We start from the raw sequence: 13,123 nt of genomic DNA on the forward strand, positions 1-13,123 counted from the left end.
AAACTGATTAAAATTAAAAAAAAAAAAATGTCAATATATACCAAACTGATTAAAATTAAAAAAAAAAAGGGTGTGAACAATATTTGCCAAAATCCAACAACAAACATGCATGCACCAAGTACGTAATCGCTTTGGCAATTGATGCTCATGTGTTAATACTCACATGTGCATGCTAACTATAATCAAAATTATCTATAATACTCGTATGTAAAACTTATCCAAACTAATCATTAATCATCGAATTTTATTTATTCTTAAATAAAAAAGTAAGGGAAAAAAATTCTCAAAGCTAAATAAATGAGAATGGAAACAAAAATTATATATATTATTGCCCTTTGTAAAGGTTAGTTAAGGTGTCACGTAGGATTATTAAAAAATATATGAGTTGACTTTGTCACTTACTAGTATAAAAAAAAGAGATTATTATTTTCTTGACATGATGAACATCAATATATAGTATGATGTTACGATTAATTAAACATCAACAATCAAAGTAACACGATAGTTTATTTTTTATGTTTATTGATGCATGTTCGAGTAACCGACAAATTATGAAATGGAAGATGAGTTAGTAAATTGGATTAGGTAGTTGGACATTTTTTGAAACTTGGATCTGCACGAATCCAATTGAACCATTTACGGCCAATCCCTAGAATGAACATCTCTGGGTTCCCCAATCATGAATGATGAATGGATAAATTTCCTTTTTCATCAAAGGGTAAATTTCCCTCCAAAAAGGAAATTTAACAGCGGTAAAATAAAATCGAGGCAAATTAAGAAAGGAAAAATAAAAGAAAAACCCTCCAAATTTCGGCGCCAGTTTTCGGAAAACAAGTGGACATGTCTTGAGTCTACCCACAGTTTCTCTCCCAAACCCTCCTCTACTTTTACGATCTTCTTCTTCTTCCTCTTCTTCTTTTTCTTCACACCGCTACTCTTCTTCCTCCCAATTTCTCTCCTTTTCTCCTTTTTTATTCTTTCATGGCGCGTGGTAGAAAGCGGCGCCGACCGGAGGGTATGGAAACTGAAAGGCATGTAGGAATTACTGAACCCAAGGGCTGGGTTGGCGATGGAGGGACTGAAGTTGGAGTAATTGATAAGGGTTTTTTAGGCGACGGTGAGAACGGGGTGCAATGGGTGACCAAGATGGAAGAGGGGGATGGAGGGTTGGTTTCAGCAAGTAAAGATGGGGAAACCCTGCAGCGGAATGAAGGTGAGGACAATGGTGAGGAGGAGAAGGGCTTTGTTGGTGGGGAAAACGGGGAATTGGAATGTGAGGCTTCTATTCAAAGTCCGTCGAGGAGTTTGAGAAAGAAAGCTAGAGTTTCGTACAACGAGGAGGTTTATGAGTTTGATGAGGATGATGTAGTGGAGATTCCTTTCAAGAAGCCTGGGCGGAGGGGTAGGAAAAAGAAGGAATTTTCTTCGAATCGGATTGTATCAGAGGATGATGTAAAACGGAGTCCTGTTGAAGAAGAATATAGTGTTAGGGACAAACAATCTGGCGTTTCTGGAAGTCGGAGAGGTAGAAAACGCGGTGGAAGACATGCTTTAACAAGGGAATTTGTTGTTAAACCGGAGAGCGAGAAGAAAATCAATAAACTCGATCCAGAAGTAAGAATTGGCAGTTTGTGAGTTGTGTAATTTTTTGTTTTTTCTTCTTTATTACACTTATGATTGTCTTTTTTCAATGTGAATCAACAGTTCATCGCGAATATATCTTTAATGTGTCATCAGTGCCAGAGGAATGATAAAGGCCGTGTGGTACGGTGTACTAATTGTAATAGGAAGCGATATTGTCTCCCTTGTTTGCAGAATTGGTAGGCAATTCTTCCTTATTTATTTCCAACTTTTTTTTCCCATCGTTGCTAATGTTAAGTTGGCAGGATATTATACGTTTGATTGTTTATTTACTTTGTGTACGTATGTAAGGGGACGTTGTGTGCTTATGGCTCATTAATTGATGCACCACTAGTCCTTAGTTTCTCATCGTACGGGAGGAATTTTTATCATTTTTCCAATTGTTGACTGCAGCGATGATCTGACTTAGTAGATTGTGAGGCCATTCTACCCCACAATTTATGGGATACATGTGCCTTTTCCCCTCATAAGTAATTTTTTGATTACACAAAAACACCAGAGGATATCAAATCCTTCCTGAGCCGGGGAGTTCACTTAAAAGCACTCCAATTGTATACATAACACAGGGGTGCATTTACAAAATTGATTCCAGAGAAAATCACCAAAGAAAACCCAAGGCTTTCTCATTCTCCCAAATGTAGTCATTTTTTCCTAAAAGAGTCTCGGAAAATTCTTATGTTCCTTTCTAATTCTAGTTCTCTACTGAATGGGTAGGCAGCATACCCGCAGAGAATTTGCCCTAGTATTTCTTTCAAACTTTTAGGAGAAGCATCATTGTAATTTGAAAGTCGAACTATGGAACACCTTTTGTTTTGTTTTCTAAGTTTTTCCTTTCTGTTGATTCCTTCCAAGTTAGATTTATAAAAGCAGCCAATTTTCATGGAAATATTTTGATTTTCATGTTGTTAGACTAACTGTGTGTGGAGAATCAATTGTAGGAGTCGAGATGCATTAATTGTGATATACTACAGAATTTGATTTAAGCTTCCAACATAACACCTAATGGTCTTCAATAGTTCTTCTGACAGTGTCCAATCGTGCTAATTAGAGAAGCTCGAGTCCTTTATCTCTGTCTACTAATTGTCCTCAATGTTTTGACTGTTTTCAATCATGATATTAGAGGATTATCATTGGAGCTATAAGGATGCTGTCCAATTAGCACTGATGGATGAGACAAAATGGTTGCACATATTACTACAAAGCACTCTATAACTTGCATACATGATGAAGAGTTTCATTTAACTATGGAATCTACCTTCTCGGCTAAGTGCCCGGAGCATGAAGCTAAAGAAGTTAGCTTTTTGTTAAAGGACAGTCACAGTAAAGTGTAGATATTTGATTTCTTTTGGTCCTTACTTCACAGATCAGTGCATGGATGGCATTAAGCTAAAGCAGTTAGCTTTTTGTTGGAAGGGCAGGTACACTTAAGTTGTAGAAGACCTATCTTATTCTTTTAGATAAGTACATTGGGAACTGTAGATGTTTGATAGCTTCCACTAGAGCTTGAGGGTGTAGAGAAAACTAATCGAGAAAAGGTGGTCACATCCTCATTCGTTACCTTACGTAGATATCACCAGCTAGAAGACATTGAGTCACAGTTTATATTCCTAAGCTGAATCCTGCAATTAGATTTCCTCACAAGTTTAAATCCGTCTGGTCCAGTACTTGGGATCAAAAAACCAAATATTTTTTATGCACTGATTTTATGGACATTTGAATTTTCATATTCAGTAAATAAACATACTCAATCAAGAGATTGGTGAAACCTCAGGAACCTTTATCTTGAGTTTCTATGTCCTTGAAGTCTTCTTGAAATGATTATTTATCTGAAAATGATTTTGTACCCTAAATATTAAATCAGTACATTGGTTAAGTTTTACATTTTATATTGCATTGTTTTGTACGGTTTATGGTTGTTTCATTCTTCCCTTTCCTTTGAGAGTTACTAGGTGGAATTCTTATTCTGTAGGTACCCTTATACATCAGAAGAGGCAATTGCAAAATCTTGCCCTGTTTGCTCTGGGAACTGCAATTGTAAAGCATGTTTGCGTTTAGATGTTCCTGTTAAAGTGAGTCTTTTCCGATTGATTCTTCTCGATTATTTTCTGTTCATTTGATGGCATTCTATTTGAAAGTGAATGATTTCTTGTATTTTATAGAATTTGAAGAACATGGAACCAGTAGACACTGGTGAAAGCGAGGTTGATCATGCAAAATATGTACTACGTAAACTTCTACCATTTCTAAAATGGCTAAATGAAGAACAGATGTTGGAGAAAAGACATGAGGCTACAAGGCTAGGTACTTTGTGCTGTCCATGAATTAGGGTTTAGTAATGACTCCAGCCATATAAGCAATCCTCGTTCTCAGTGTTACTGTTGAATTTGGAATTCGTTTTTGTTTCCCCACTTGTAATTGGACTAATATTAGCATAGTACTGTGTATTTAAGGAATTTACTGTCTTCTTTAGTGCATAGCAGCAAAACAAACTTTGACCTGGTTTCTTTTAGTTGCTTATAATATTGGGGGCTATTCATTTATTATAACATATATTGGTCCATTTTTGTGGTTGATATGCTCTCAGTTTCTTTTAATGGTTGATTATATAGTTATTTGGTATTCATCACCATATGGACTATTTATGAGGTTTTTTATCAAACCATAAGGATGAAGTTCTAACTATTAAAACCATAGGGACTGAGTTCTAACTTCCTTCAATTCGTAGGGACCTAATTTGTGATTTAACCTTGACAAAATGATCTATCATGTTTTACTTCATAATTGGTGGTTTGCTTTTGGCAGGTTTGCCCCTTCAGGATCTGAAGGTGAAGAAGGTAAAATGTGAAGACAATGAAAGAATGTACTGGTAAGACATTCTTTATAAAATTTCTTACCTTGATATATGTGTAAGATTAGTTTGAGAATGCCCTAATTTCAAAATCTTTATTTGCAGCGACATCTGTAGAACATCAATTTTTGATTTTCATCGAACGTGTGTTTCTTGTTCCTTTGACCTTTGTATCAATTGTTGCCGGGAAATCCGTGAAGGAGACATGCGGTGTTGTGAGAAAAAAGAGATAATACCATATATTAATCGAGGGTTTGAGTACTTGCATGGTGAAGGGCATAAACAAGTAAAAAGAGGAAAAACCAAAGTGCTTGCTGAGTCTTGTCCTACAGATGACATAGAATCAGGATTCATATGGAGAGCAGAAAAAGATGGAAGGATTCCTTGCCCGCCATCCAACTTGGGTGGTTGTGGTAATGGTTTTCTAGAGTTAAGATGTATATTGAAAGACTCAATCTCTAAATTGGTGGATGAAGGAGAGGAAATTGCCAGAACTCACAAGATAATGGATGTGGATGAAACTGCAGGAAAGTGGTGCTCATGCTTTAACTCGGCTGGTGAAATTAATCTTGAGAGTGGTATGTTGAAGAAAGCTGCTTCTAGACAAGGTTCAAGTGATAATTATTTATATTGTCCTAGGGGCAGGGATATTCAACCTGGAGAGATAAAGCATTTTCAGTGGCATTGGAGCAAAGGTGAGCCTGTGGTTGTAAGCAATGTTCTTGAAACTACATCAGGTTTGAGCTGGGAACCCCTTGTCATGTGGCGTGCCTTCCGTCAAATTACGCATACAAAACATGGTCAACAGTTAGAAGTCAAGGCCATCGATTGCTTAGATTGGTGTGAGGTCAGTTCAATTGCCTTGCTAGACAGTGAAATAATTTAAGCTTCAAATTTCCTTGCCCAATTTGTTGCGAGATAGCTTCTCTGTTCACTTGCTTGAATATTAAAGGAAACTCCATGTAGTGATTCATCAAATTGAACCACACACATATGCACGCATTGAGGGGGGGGGGGGGGGGGGGAGGAGAAATAAACTTTAACACCCTTCACATAGGGAATTGCATTTTTCAATTTTAGCTTGAATAATAAACTTAACTTTTTTCCCTTCAAATTGCATTCATAAAAATAACAACAAAACCACAGAAACCGGAAAAAGGTCAACATGTAGGCCAAAAGTTCAGCAAAAAACTTGCAGCAAAAGGCTACCATTTAACCCAAAAAAAAATCATTTTTCTGTACCAAACTATTGGCAAGGGAGGAAATAACAGAAAAAGAATGGAGCCATGCCAAGGAAAATGAATTAGAGATCAAAGAAGCTTTTGATTTCCAAATGAGTGAGGAAGAGAGCCTCAAATTTTGTTGAGACTAATTTTAACTTTTTAAGTGATGGCTTTCAATCCATCAAGTATCTATATAGACAAGCAAACAGGGATGAGACACCTGCAACCATAGTGAGAGTTTAAGAGTAGCTGAGAGGTGGGAGCTGTATTTTCATGGATACGAAGGATCATGAGAGGGATTTAGTAACTGACTTCGGAGGAGGGGAAGGCTTCTTCTACACGTTAAAATGAGGTGGGAAATGGATAGTAAAATTTAATACTGTTTTAATATACTTCCATATGTTTTTCTCTTGTTCAATCTGCATAAACTTCAAAATTTAAACTAAATATGGGTTTTCATTTTCCCTTGAAGTAAAATTTGCTGAAATACAAAGGAATATCCATGTTTTTTCTGGTTCATTCTGTATAAATTTTGAAAACCAATTGAATATTGGTTTTCATTTTCTCTTGAAGTGAACTTTGTGGAATTTCAAACGTTCAAATTGACCTGTTGGGTTTCATTTTAGTTTTTTTGTTTTTTTGTTCATTGGCATACCCCTAATAATAAAGAAGAATGCAGAAAAATAAAATGTTTATATTCTATTGGTTGTTATTAAGCTATGAAACATGTTTTTGTTAGGAGTACCTGGGTAAAGAATTATCTTTATCATTTACTTTTAATCTTTTAGGTGGTACTATTAGGAGCATGTTGTTTCTGTCTTGATTTGAAGTTATTTTAGTTGGTCTGGATGCTCTCTGGTGATTGGATTCTGAATTTCTAACCATTTTATTTATTTTGGTGATTGATAAAGTTTGATAATCGAGACGTTAAATCTGTAAAAATTTACAATTTCTCCTGGTGTAAAATTAAAACAACTGTCTTTAATCTCAATCATAAATATTCAGCGGTTTCAGGCTCAAAAATAATATCAAAATCATTTAAAATTTTCTGTTCAAGATCTATGTCCATTTTAAGAAATTTGAACTTTTAGAGGTACAGTTCGGGTTCATTCTGGCTGATATTTCTTTTTTGAGATTCTTGCTCCTTACTGTGATGTATCAATGTTTCAGCTGCACATTCATTTCTATTATATTATCATATTCTAGGTTATATAACTTTATTTTTGAGCTATGTAAACTAATATGTAGTTGCAAATTGCAGCTTGATGTCAATATCCACAAATTCTTTATCGGTTATACAGATGGTCAGTTTGATGCAAAATTGTGGCCTCGGATACTGAAACTCAAGGATTGGCCCCCATCTAATCATTTTGAGAAATGTTTGCCCCGTCATAATGCTGAATTTATCAGTTGCTTACCTTTTAAGGAATATACACATCCTTCTAAAGGCAATCTAAATCTTGCTGTTAAATTGCCGGCTGAATCTCTGAAACCCGATATGGGACCCAAGACATATATTGCATATGGAGTTACACAAGAGCTTGGTCGTGGGGATTCAGTTACCAAGCTTCACTGTGATATGTCTGATGCTGTATGTCTATCTAACTTTCTCTCATTGTAGAATCTATGCAGCAATCAGTTTGGAGGAAACCTTTTTCTTATTTAATTAGTTAATTTATTTTTTTATTTTTTTATTTTTTTATTTTTTTATGTTTGAAACTGTTCAAGGGATTTACTTGTTTAAAGAATATTCTATCACGTGCTTTGGTAATTTTTGTTTGTGCTGCTGTTTGAAAATTTTACTCTGATGAGGGACTTAGTTGATTTCTTAACTTTTGATAATCTTTAATGTTTCCATTTTCAACTTTTCTAACTTCCAAATTATTTGTCAGTGCAACAAAAATTTAATTGTTGGCCTTCATTTATCATTCAAAAATTTGTTTTAGCTGATTGTTTAATATTTTTTTGATATTGTTTGATTGATACTGGTAAAAAATGGTCTATGTTCAGCTCAGTGTTGTTAAGGTGCAGCTGGGCACTCCCTTGAGGCAAGAGCAAGGTAAGGCGAGGCCTTAACACCTTGAAAGTACCCAAGGCAAGCACCTTTAGTAGGGTGCTTGCCTTTTGTGCCTTTCAGTCGCCTTGAACGTATGTTCATTGCAACCAAGTACTCGCCTTGTTCAATTACTCAACTTTTTTTTCAGAAAAAGAAATTCTTATCCAATAGGATTAAGAGGCAGTATCAAAGTTTGTAAAGGTAGAATTAAAGAATAATCAAAGAGGAAGGAGAATTGAAGAAGAAAAAGATTCAAAGTAGAAACAAAATTATTTTTATTTCTATATCTATTTTCAAATATTTTTTTCCTCAAGATTATTTGAGTTAATCTTTCTAATCTTATGTATTTTTTATTTATATTATTATTATTTTATTAACTGTGTCTCGCATCAATCAGGCGACATCTTTTTGTCGCCTCTCGCCTTGATGCAATTGAAAAGGTTGTCGCCTTAGAGTGCGCCTTGCGCTTTGAAAACATTGGTTATGCTTACAACCATAAAAGTGAAAAGTGCAAATTTGTTTCTTTGATGACTGTTAGTACTTGTTATTTTATTTCACTGCTTACCCTTTTAATGTGATTAGTTGTTTCGTTTTTACTCGAATTAAAACAATCTTATGCTGTCTTGTTTCAGGTAAATGTTCTTACTCATGTTACCAATGTCACACTTAAGCCTGAGCATTTACATATTATTGAAGAATTAAAAGCAAAACATCTTGCACAAGATCAGGAAGAAATTTATGGTGCTATGACCGATAATAATATTGTCGATGGAGATGGGGGCAAGTTTTCCAATGACCCCTGTAGCACGACTGAAAATGGAAAGGAACATGCTTGTGATGTTGGTCAACAAAACAATAATGCAGTCTTGGATGATGCATCTAGCTCTAAGAGAGGCGATGAGGACGAGGGCAATCTTCGAAATTTGAATGAACCTGACACTGTCCCTGATGAGTCTGTAAAAACAAATCTAGCTGAAGGAAATTGTAGTGAAGCGAAAATCTCAGAAGAAATGGAAAGTTGGGAGGCATCAGATGGTGGTGCACTGTGGGACATTTTTCGTAGGCAAGATGTCCCTCTACTGCAGGAGTATCTCAACAAGCATTTCAGAGAATTTAGACACATTCATGCCGGTACTGTTCCACAGGTTAGTACGATCATCAATGGACATTCTACAGTTATTGATATTAAGACAGCACAGCATTTTCGTTCCCTTTTTTTTTATATATAATTTCAGTATTCTTTGGGCTGAACTACCCTTCTGTATACACTACATTATTAGGCCTATTATTTATTCTATTTTGAAGTAAGAAAAAAACACCTCTCCTATCTGCCCAAATTTCTATCAGTTTCTTTGAAAGGAAACACAAAGGAGTGTTCTACCTTGTAATTCTTCTAGGTGGTTGATCAAAGTTGGCTGTTTTGCATTATATTTGAATTGGACTATTTTTTTTTATTCAAGTATATATTAGATCTAACTTATGAAATAATATGCATTTCTATAAATTTGATCCATTGTGGATTTGGACAAGAAGTTTCATACCAGAACTATCTGCACTTTCTATAAGCTTGTATATATTTTAGTTATATTTTTTTAAGCTAAGATCTATACCTCGTCAAGACATCTCCCCATGTTTATTAGGTGCTCTTGTTTGGTAATTCAGGTGTTTCATCCTGTGCATGATCAGTCATTTTATTTGACTTTGGAACACAAAAGAAAGCTCAAGGAGGAATATGGTTAGATTATCATGTGTTATTGTGTTGGATCTTATTATTACCATCAGTCTTGATAATAATCATCTTCTGCTTACATTTTATACAGGAATTGAACCTTGGACATTTGTCCAAAATCTCGGTGATGCTGTCTTTATTCCTGCTGGTTGTCCTCATCAAGTCAGAAACTTAAAGGTAATTATCTTAATCTTTAGAAGCTGGTTAATGTAATTGTTTGGATTTTAAGAGTCGAGCTACGGTCGATGTGTTTTTTGCTTGCATGCTTTTACAATACACTCTTGTCTAGATAAGTGTTTCAAGCAGTAAGTTTATTAGCTCATCTTTTTCTTTTATTATTCTTATTCTTATTTCTCTTTTTTGAGAGTTCAACAAACACATAGAGGAGGGGGATTCTAACCGGTTGTGGTGGTCACAGACCTCTGTTGAACCAACTTTGTTCTTATGTAAAAGGAAAAAACTTGGTTTGTTTTTTATTATTCATCGGTTGGACCTTTTGGTCTTGGTCTACATTTCAGGATAGTTGTCAGTTCATCTTTCTATTTATTCTGGATGGTTTAAAATACGATTATTTTCCTGTATTATTAAATTAAAGCATATTTGCATCGCATCCAACATGTATTTTCTTTATTTATGTATTTTGTAAAGTTAGCACATACAAAATGGAGTTTCCATTAACAATAATTGTCTGGTTGTTATTTTCATGAAAATATTGAGCTGTGTAATGGATGTAACGAATCTAAATCATATTATCAATGCCATAAGCTGGAATTACAACTTGCCAGAGTACTCTTCATTTGTTTATTTTTATTTTTCTAAATAGTCGATCATAAATGTTCGCATACAAATGGATAATTCAAGCAGCTGCATAAACGGTGTCTTCAAATGCTTTTCAACTTTGCGTGGATTTCTTAAGAAAAAGGGATTTAGTAATAGTTGATTTTTGATTTATCATTAAAATGTCTTGTTCGAACTATTATATGAATATCAATTTTATGTAATGAGTAATTTCTTTGGCTAAATATGTGCATGGCTATTATTCTAATTATGTTTCAATTCATGTTCTCCATAGTCATGCATAAAGGTTGCTATGGACTTTGTGTCACCTGAGAATGTTGGAGAGTGCATCCACTTGACTGAAGAATTTCGCAGGCTTCCATCAAATCATTGGGCTAAGGAGGACAAGTTGGAGGTAACCCATCATCATTTTCTATTATCAGCCTTCTCTATTCCCTTAAAAATACTCTAACAAGTTATTGTTAGGTTGAACTTTATTAGAGTTATCCTTCGGATTTTTTTTGTTAGAAAGAACCAATGAAATCTTAAACGAAGAGGAGAAAATTGTTTCAGCCTTGTTTTATGACCATTAGTTTTTGGTTTTTGAAATTCTTGCTTGTTTTCTCATAGTTCCTTAGACAATAATTTCTAAGTAAACATTTGAATCATTGGTCAAACTACTTAAAAGACAAAACAAATAGTTACCAAATGATGAATGTTTCGTTGGAACATATTGTTTATGTAGCTGTCTGGTAACCTTTTAATATTTTCAATTTTCTATACTATAAAATTGGGTGCAAGTTTTTAGTTTGACTTGTGCCTGGAACAGGTCAAAAAAATGAGTGTCTATGCTATGAAAGCGACAATTGATTGTTTGAATGGAAAGAAGGAAAAAAAGGAAATTGATTGTTTGAACGGAAGGAAGGGAAGGAAGGGAAGGAAGGGAAAGAGGGGAAGGAAGGGAAAGAGAAGTGATGCAGACTGACCAAGATTTGCCTAATTTAAGAGATTTCTTATGAGGTGAGTTAAAAATTTTCTGAATCCACACAACTTTCTAGTCCTAATGTTATTTTTGAGATAAATGTCGTATGTTGTGTACGGGCTCTCGTTGGTATTTGAAGTTGATTTTGATTTATCCCTTTGTACTGGGTACAGCCTCAGGGGTGGAGACTCTGCGGAAGGTATCAGTTGGTATAAGAAATGGTTTCGTCCTCAGCCATTTGTGATGCTAACTATTTTGTAGAAATAGAACTATGCCCCATACATTTTGTACAATGATTCATTGGCCCTTTTGCTCCCATGTATGATATAGTTCAACAGTTAACTTATGCCGCAATGTCATTTATCAGCGATGTGAATTCCATTATCGCTTTCGATCTTTTTTGGCATTTTTTGTATAGTAACATTACTCTGCCATAATGGGAAAGTCAATCCTCAAGCATGTATGTTTTGGAAAGTTCATATCCCCTCCTATCAAACTTGTGTTTTTTCTTTTTACGTTTCTATTGTTTTTGCCTGTTATCTCAGCAAATTGCACTCGAGTGTTTATGAGCCAAGATCCAAGCGCAGAGTTCTTCAGGATGTATTTATATGAATGAATCCTTTTTATTACCTTTTTAGGAGTTTTAACCTGTAATTGGGGAGTAAAATTCCAAAAATGAACATTAAAGCTGAGAAATTCATTCTAACTATTCATGAATGAAAGAGAGCATATACTACAGTGAATTTTGCATCAATTTGTGATTGAAACATTTTGTTTACAGTTTCATGCCATACTTAAAACATCTTTGATTTTAGACATAATAAAAGGTAAAATTTACGTACATTATTAGACTATCAGGTAGCTAAACAGTGTGCTTAAAAGTTATAAGGCACTGTTTAAAAGTTGAAAGGGGTTCAAATTTAGTTCAGCACATGTAAAGTGGGAGGAGAAATAATAATTGTAAATATAGTATTCCTTACCTAGCCATAAAATTGGTAAAGGTGAAAGTTTATCTAATTAATAGTTTTAATTTTGTAAATTTGAAGGTCTAAAAATATGGTATCTAATTAATATTTTTAATTTTGTAAAATCGAAGGTTTAAAAATATGATGTTTGGTTGAACTATGAAAATATTTATTCATTCAAAATTTGAATATGACGTGACTATGTTTGATATGCGTTCAAAGTCTAAATAAGATAATATTCTTATTTCTATGAATAATCTTCATTTGTATGGATAAAATGATATCTTTATTTCTATCGATTATCTTTATTTGCATGGAACTTTTTAACGTGAAACCAAACTTTCAAAACTAAGCTTAGTCATTAGAATAACATTTTAAAAACTTAAAACAAAACAAAGTGTAAAATGTAAAATAAACAGTTTAAAAACAAATGTTTGACAAACCAAATAAAAAAACTACTGAGAAAAAAACCAAAAGTATATAAATATATCAGAGGGATCCGTTAACTTCAATCATAAAGTGAACATAAACATAATTATATTAATTCATTTGAATATAATGAAATGTAGGTAAGTATAAATATGACAACTTTAAAAATTTGAAATATTAATTCATTATGTTTAATAAAACTAGACTGAACTTCACAAATTTTTTTTTAACTAAAACAGTGTGTTTAGTGAAATCGTGAAAGAGATAAACGGATGAATAATTAAGTCTAATCAACTAATTAACATCACATAAACGATTAATATCAAACTCAATTAATTAATATGTCATTCACACAAATTTAATAAACACAGTGAACAACAAATTTAATAAAAGTTTAATCAAACTAAAATCAACCAAGAATTCAACTAAAATAAGTATAATCAAATCATAAATCCAATAAACTTGAAGCCAAA

The 13,123-nt window shown here is 33.9% G+C and overlaps 1 protein-coding gene across 3 annotated transcripts; it reads left to right on the forward strand.

Moving 5' to 3' along the window:
* Positions 1-808: 808 nt before the first annotated feature.
* On the forward strand, positions 809-11,735 carry LOC103501341 (lysine-specific demethylase JMJ25). 3 transcript variants are annotated; one of them, XM_008464893.3, is made up of 13 exons: positions 809-1,614; positions 1,705-1,820; positions 3,611-3,710; positions 3,801-3,942; positions 4,444-4,507; positions 4,595-5,336; positions 6,974-7,303; positions 8,401-8,913; positions 9,431-9,503; positions 9,589-9,674; positions 10,570-10,689; positions 11,104-11,294; positions 11,430-11,735. In XM_008464893.3, exons 1-12 carry the CDS (start codon positions 982-984, stop codon positions 11,257-11,259), a joined length of 3,075 nt encoding a protein of 1,024 aa, XP_008463115.1. In that variant the 5' UTR covers positions 809-981; the 3' UTR covers positions 11,260-11,294; positions 11,430-11,735. The 3 variants fall into 3 exon arrangements, 2 of the variants coding, with proteins under 2 accessions (XP_008463115.1, XP_050946235.1); XR_007823715.1 differs by lacking the exons at positions 9,431-9,503; positions 11,430-11,735 and having other exon boundaries at positions 11,104-11,198; XM_051090278.1 differs by lacking the exons at positions 9,431-9,503; positions 11,104-11,294; positions 11,430-11,735 and having other exon boundaries at positions 10,570-10,691.
* The last annotated feature ends 1,388 nt before the right edge of the window (positions 11,736-13,123 follow it).

Source organism: Cucumis melo, chromosome 9 (genome assembly GCF_025177605.1).
Source record: "Cucumis melo cultivar AY chromosome 9, USDA_Cmelo_AY_1.0, whole genome shotgun sequence".
Lineage (NCBI taxonomy): Eukaryota > Viridiplantae > Streptophyta > Magnoliopsida > Cucurbitales > Cucurbitaceae > Cucumis > Cucumis melo.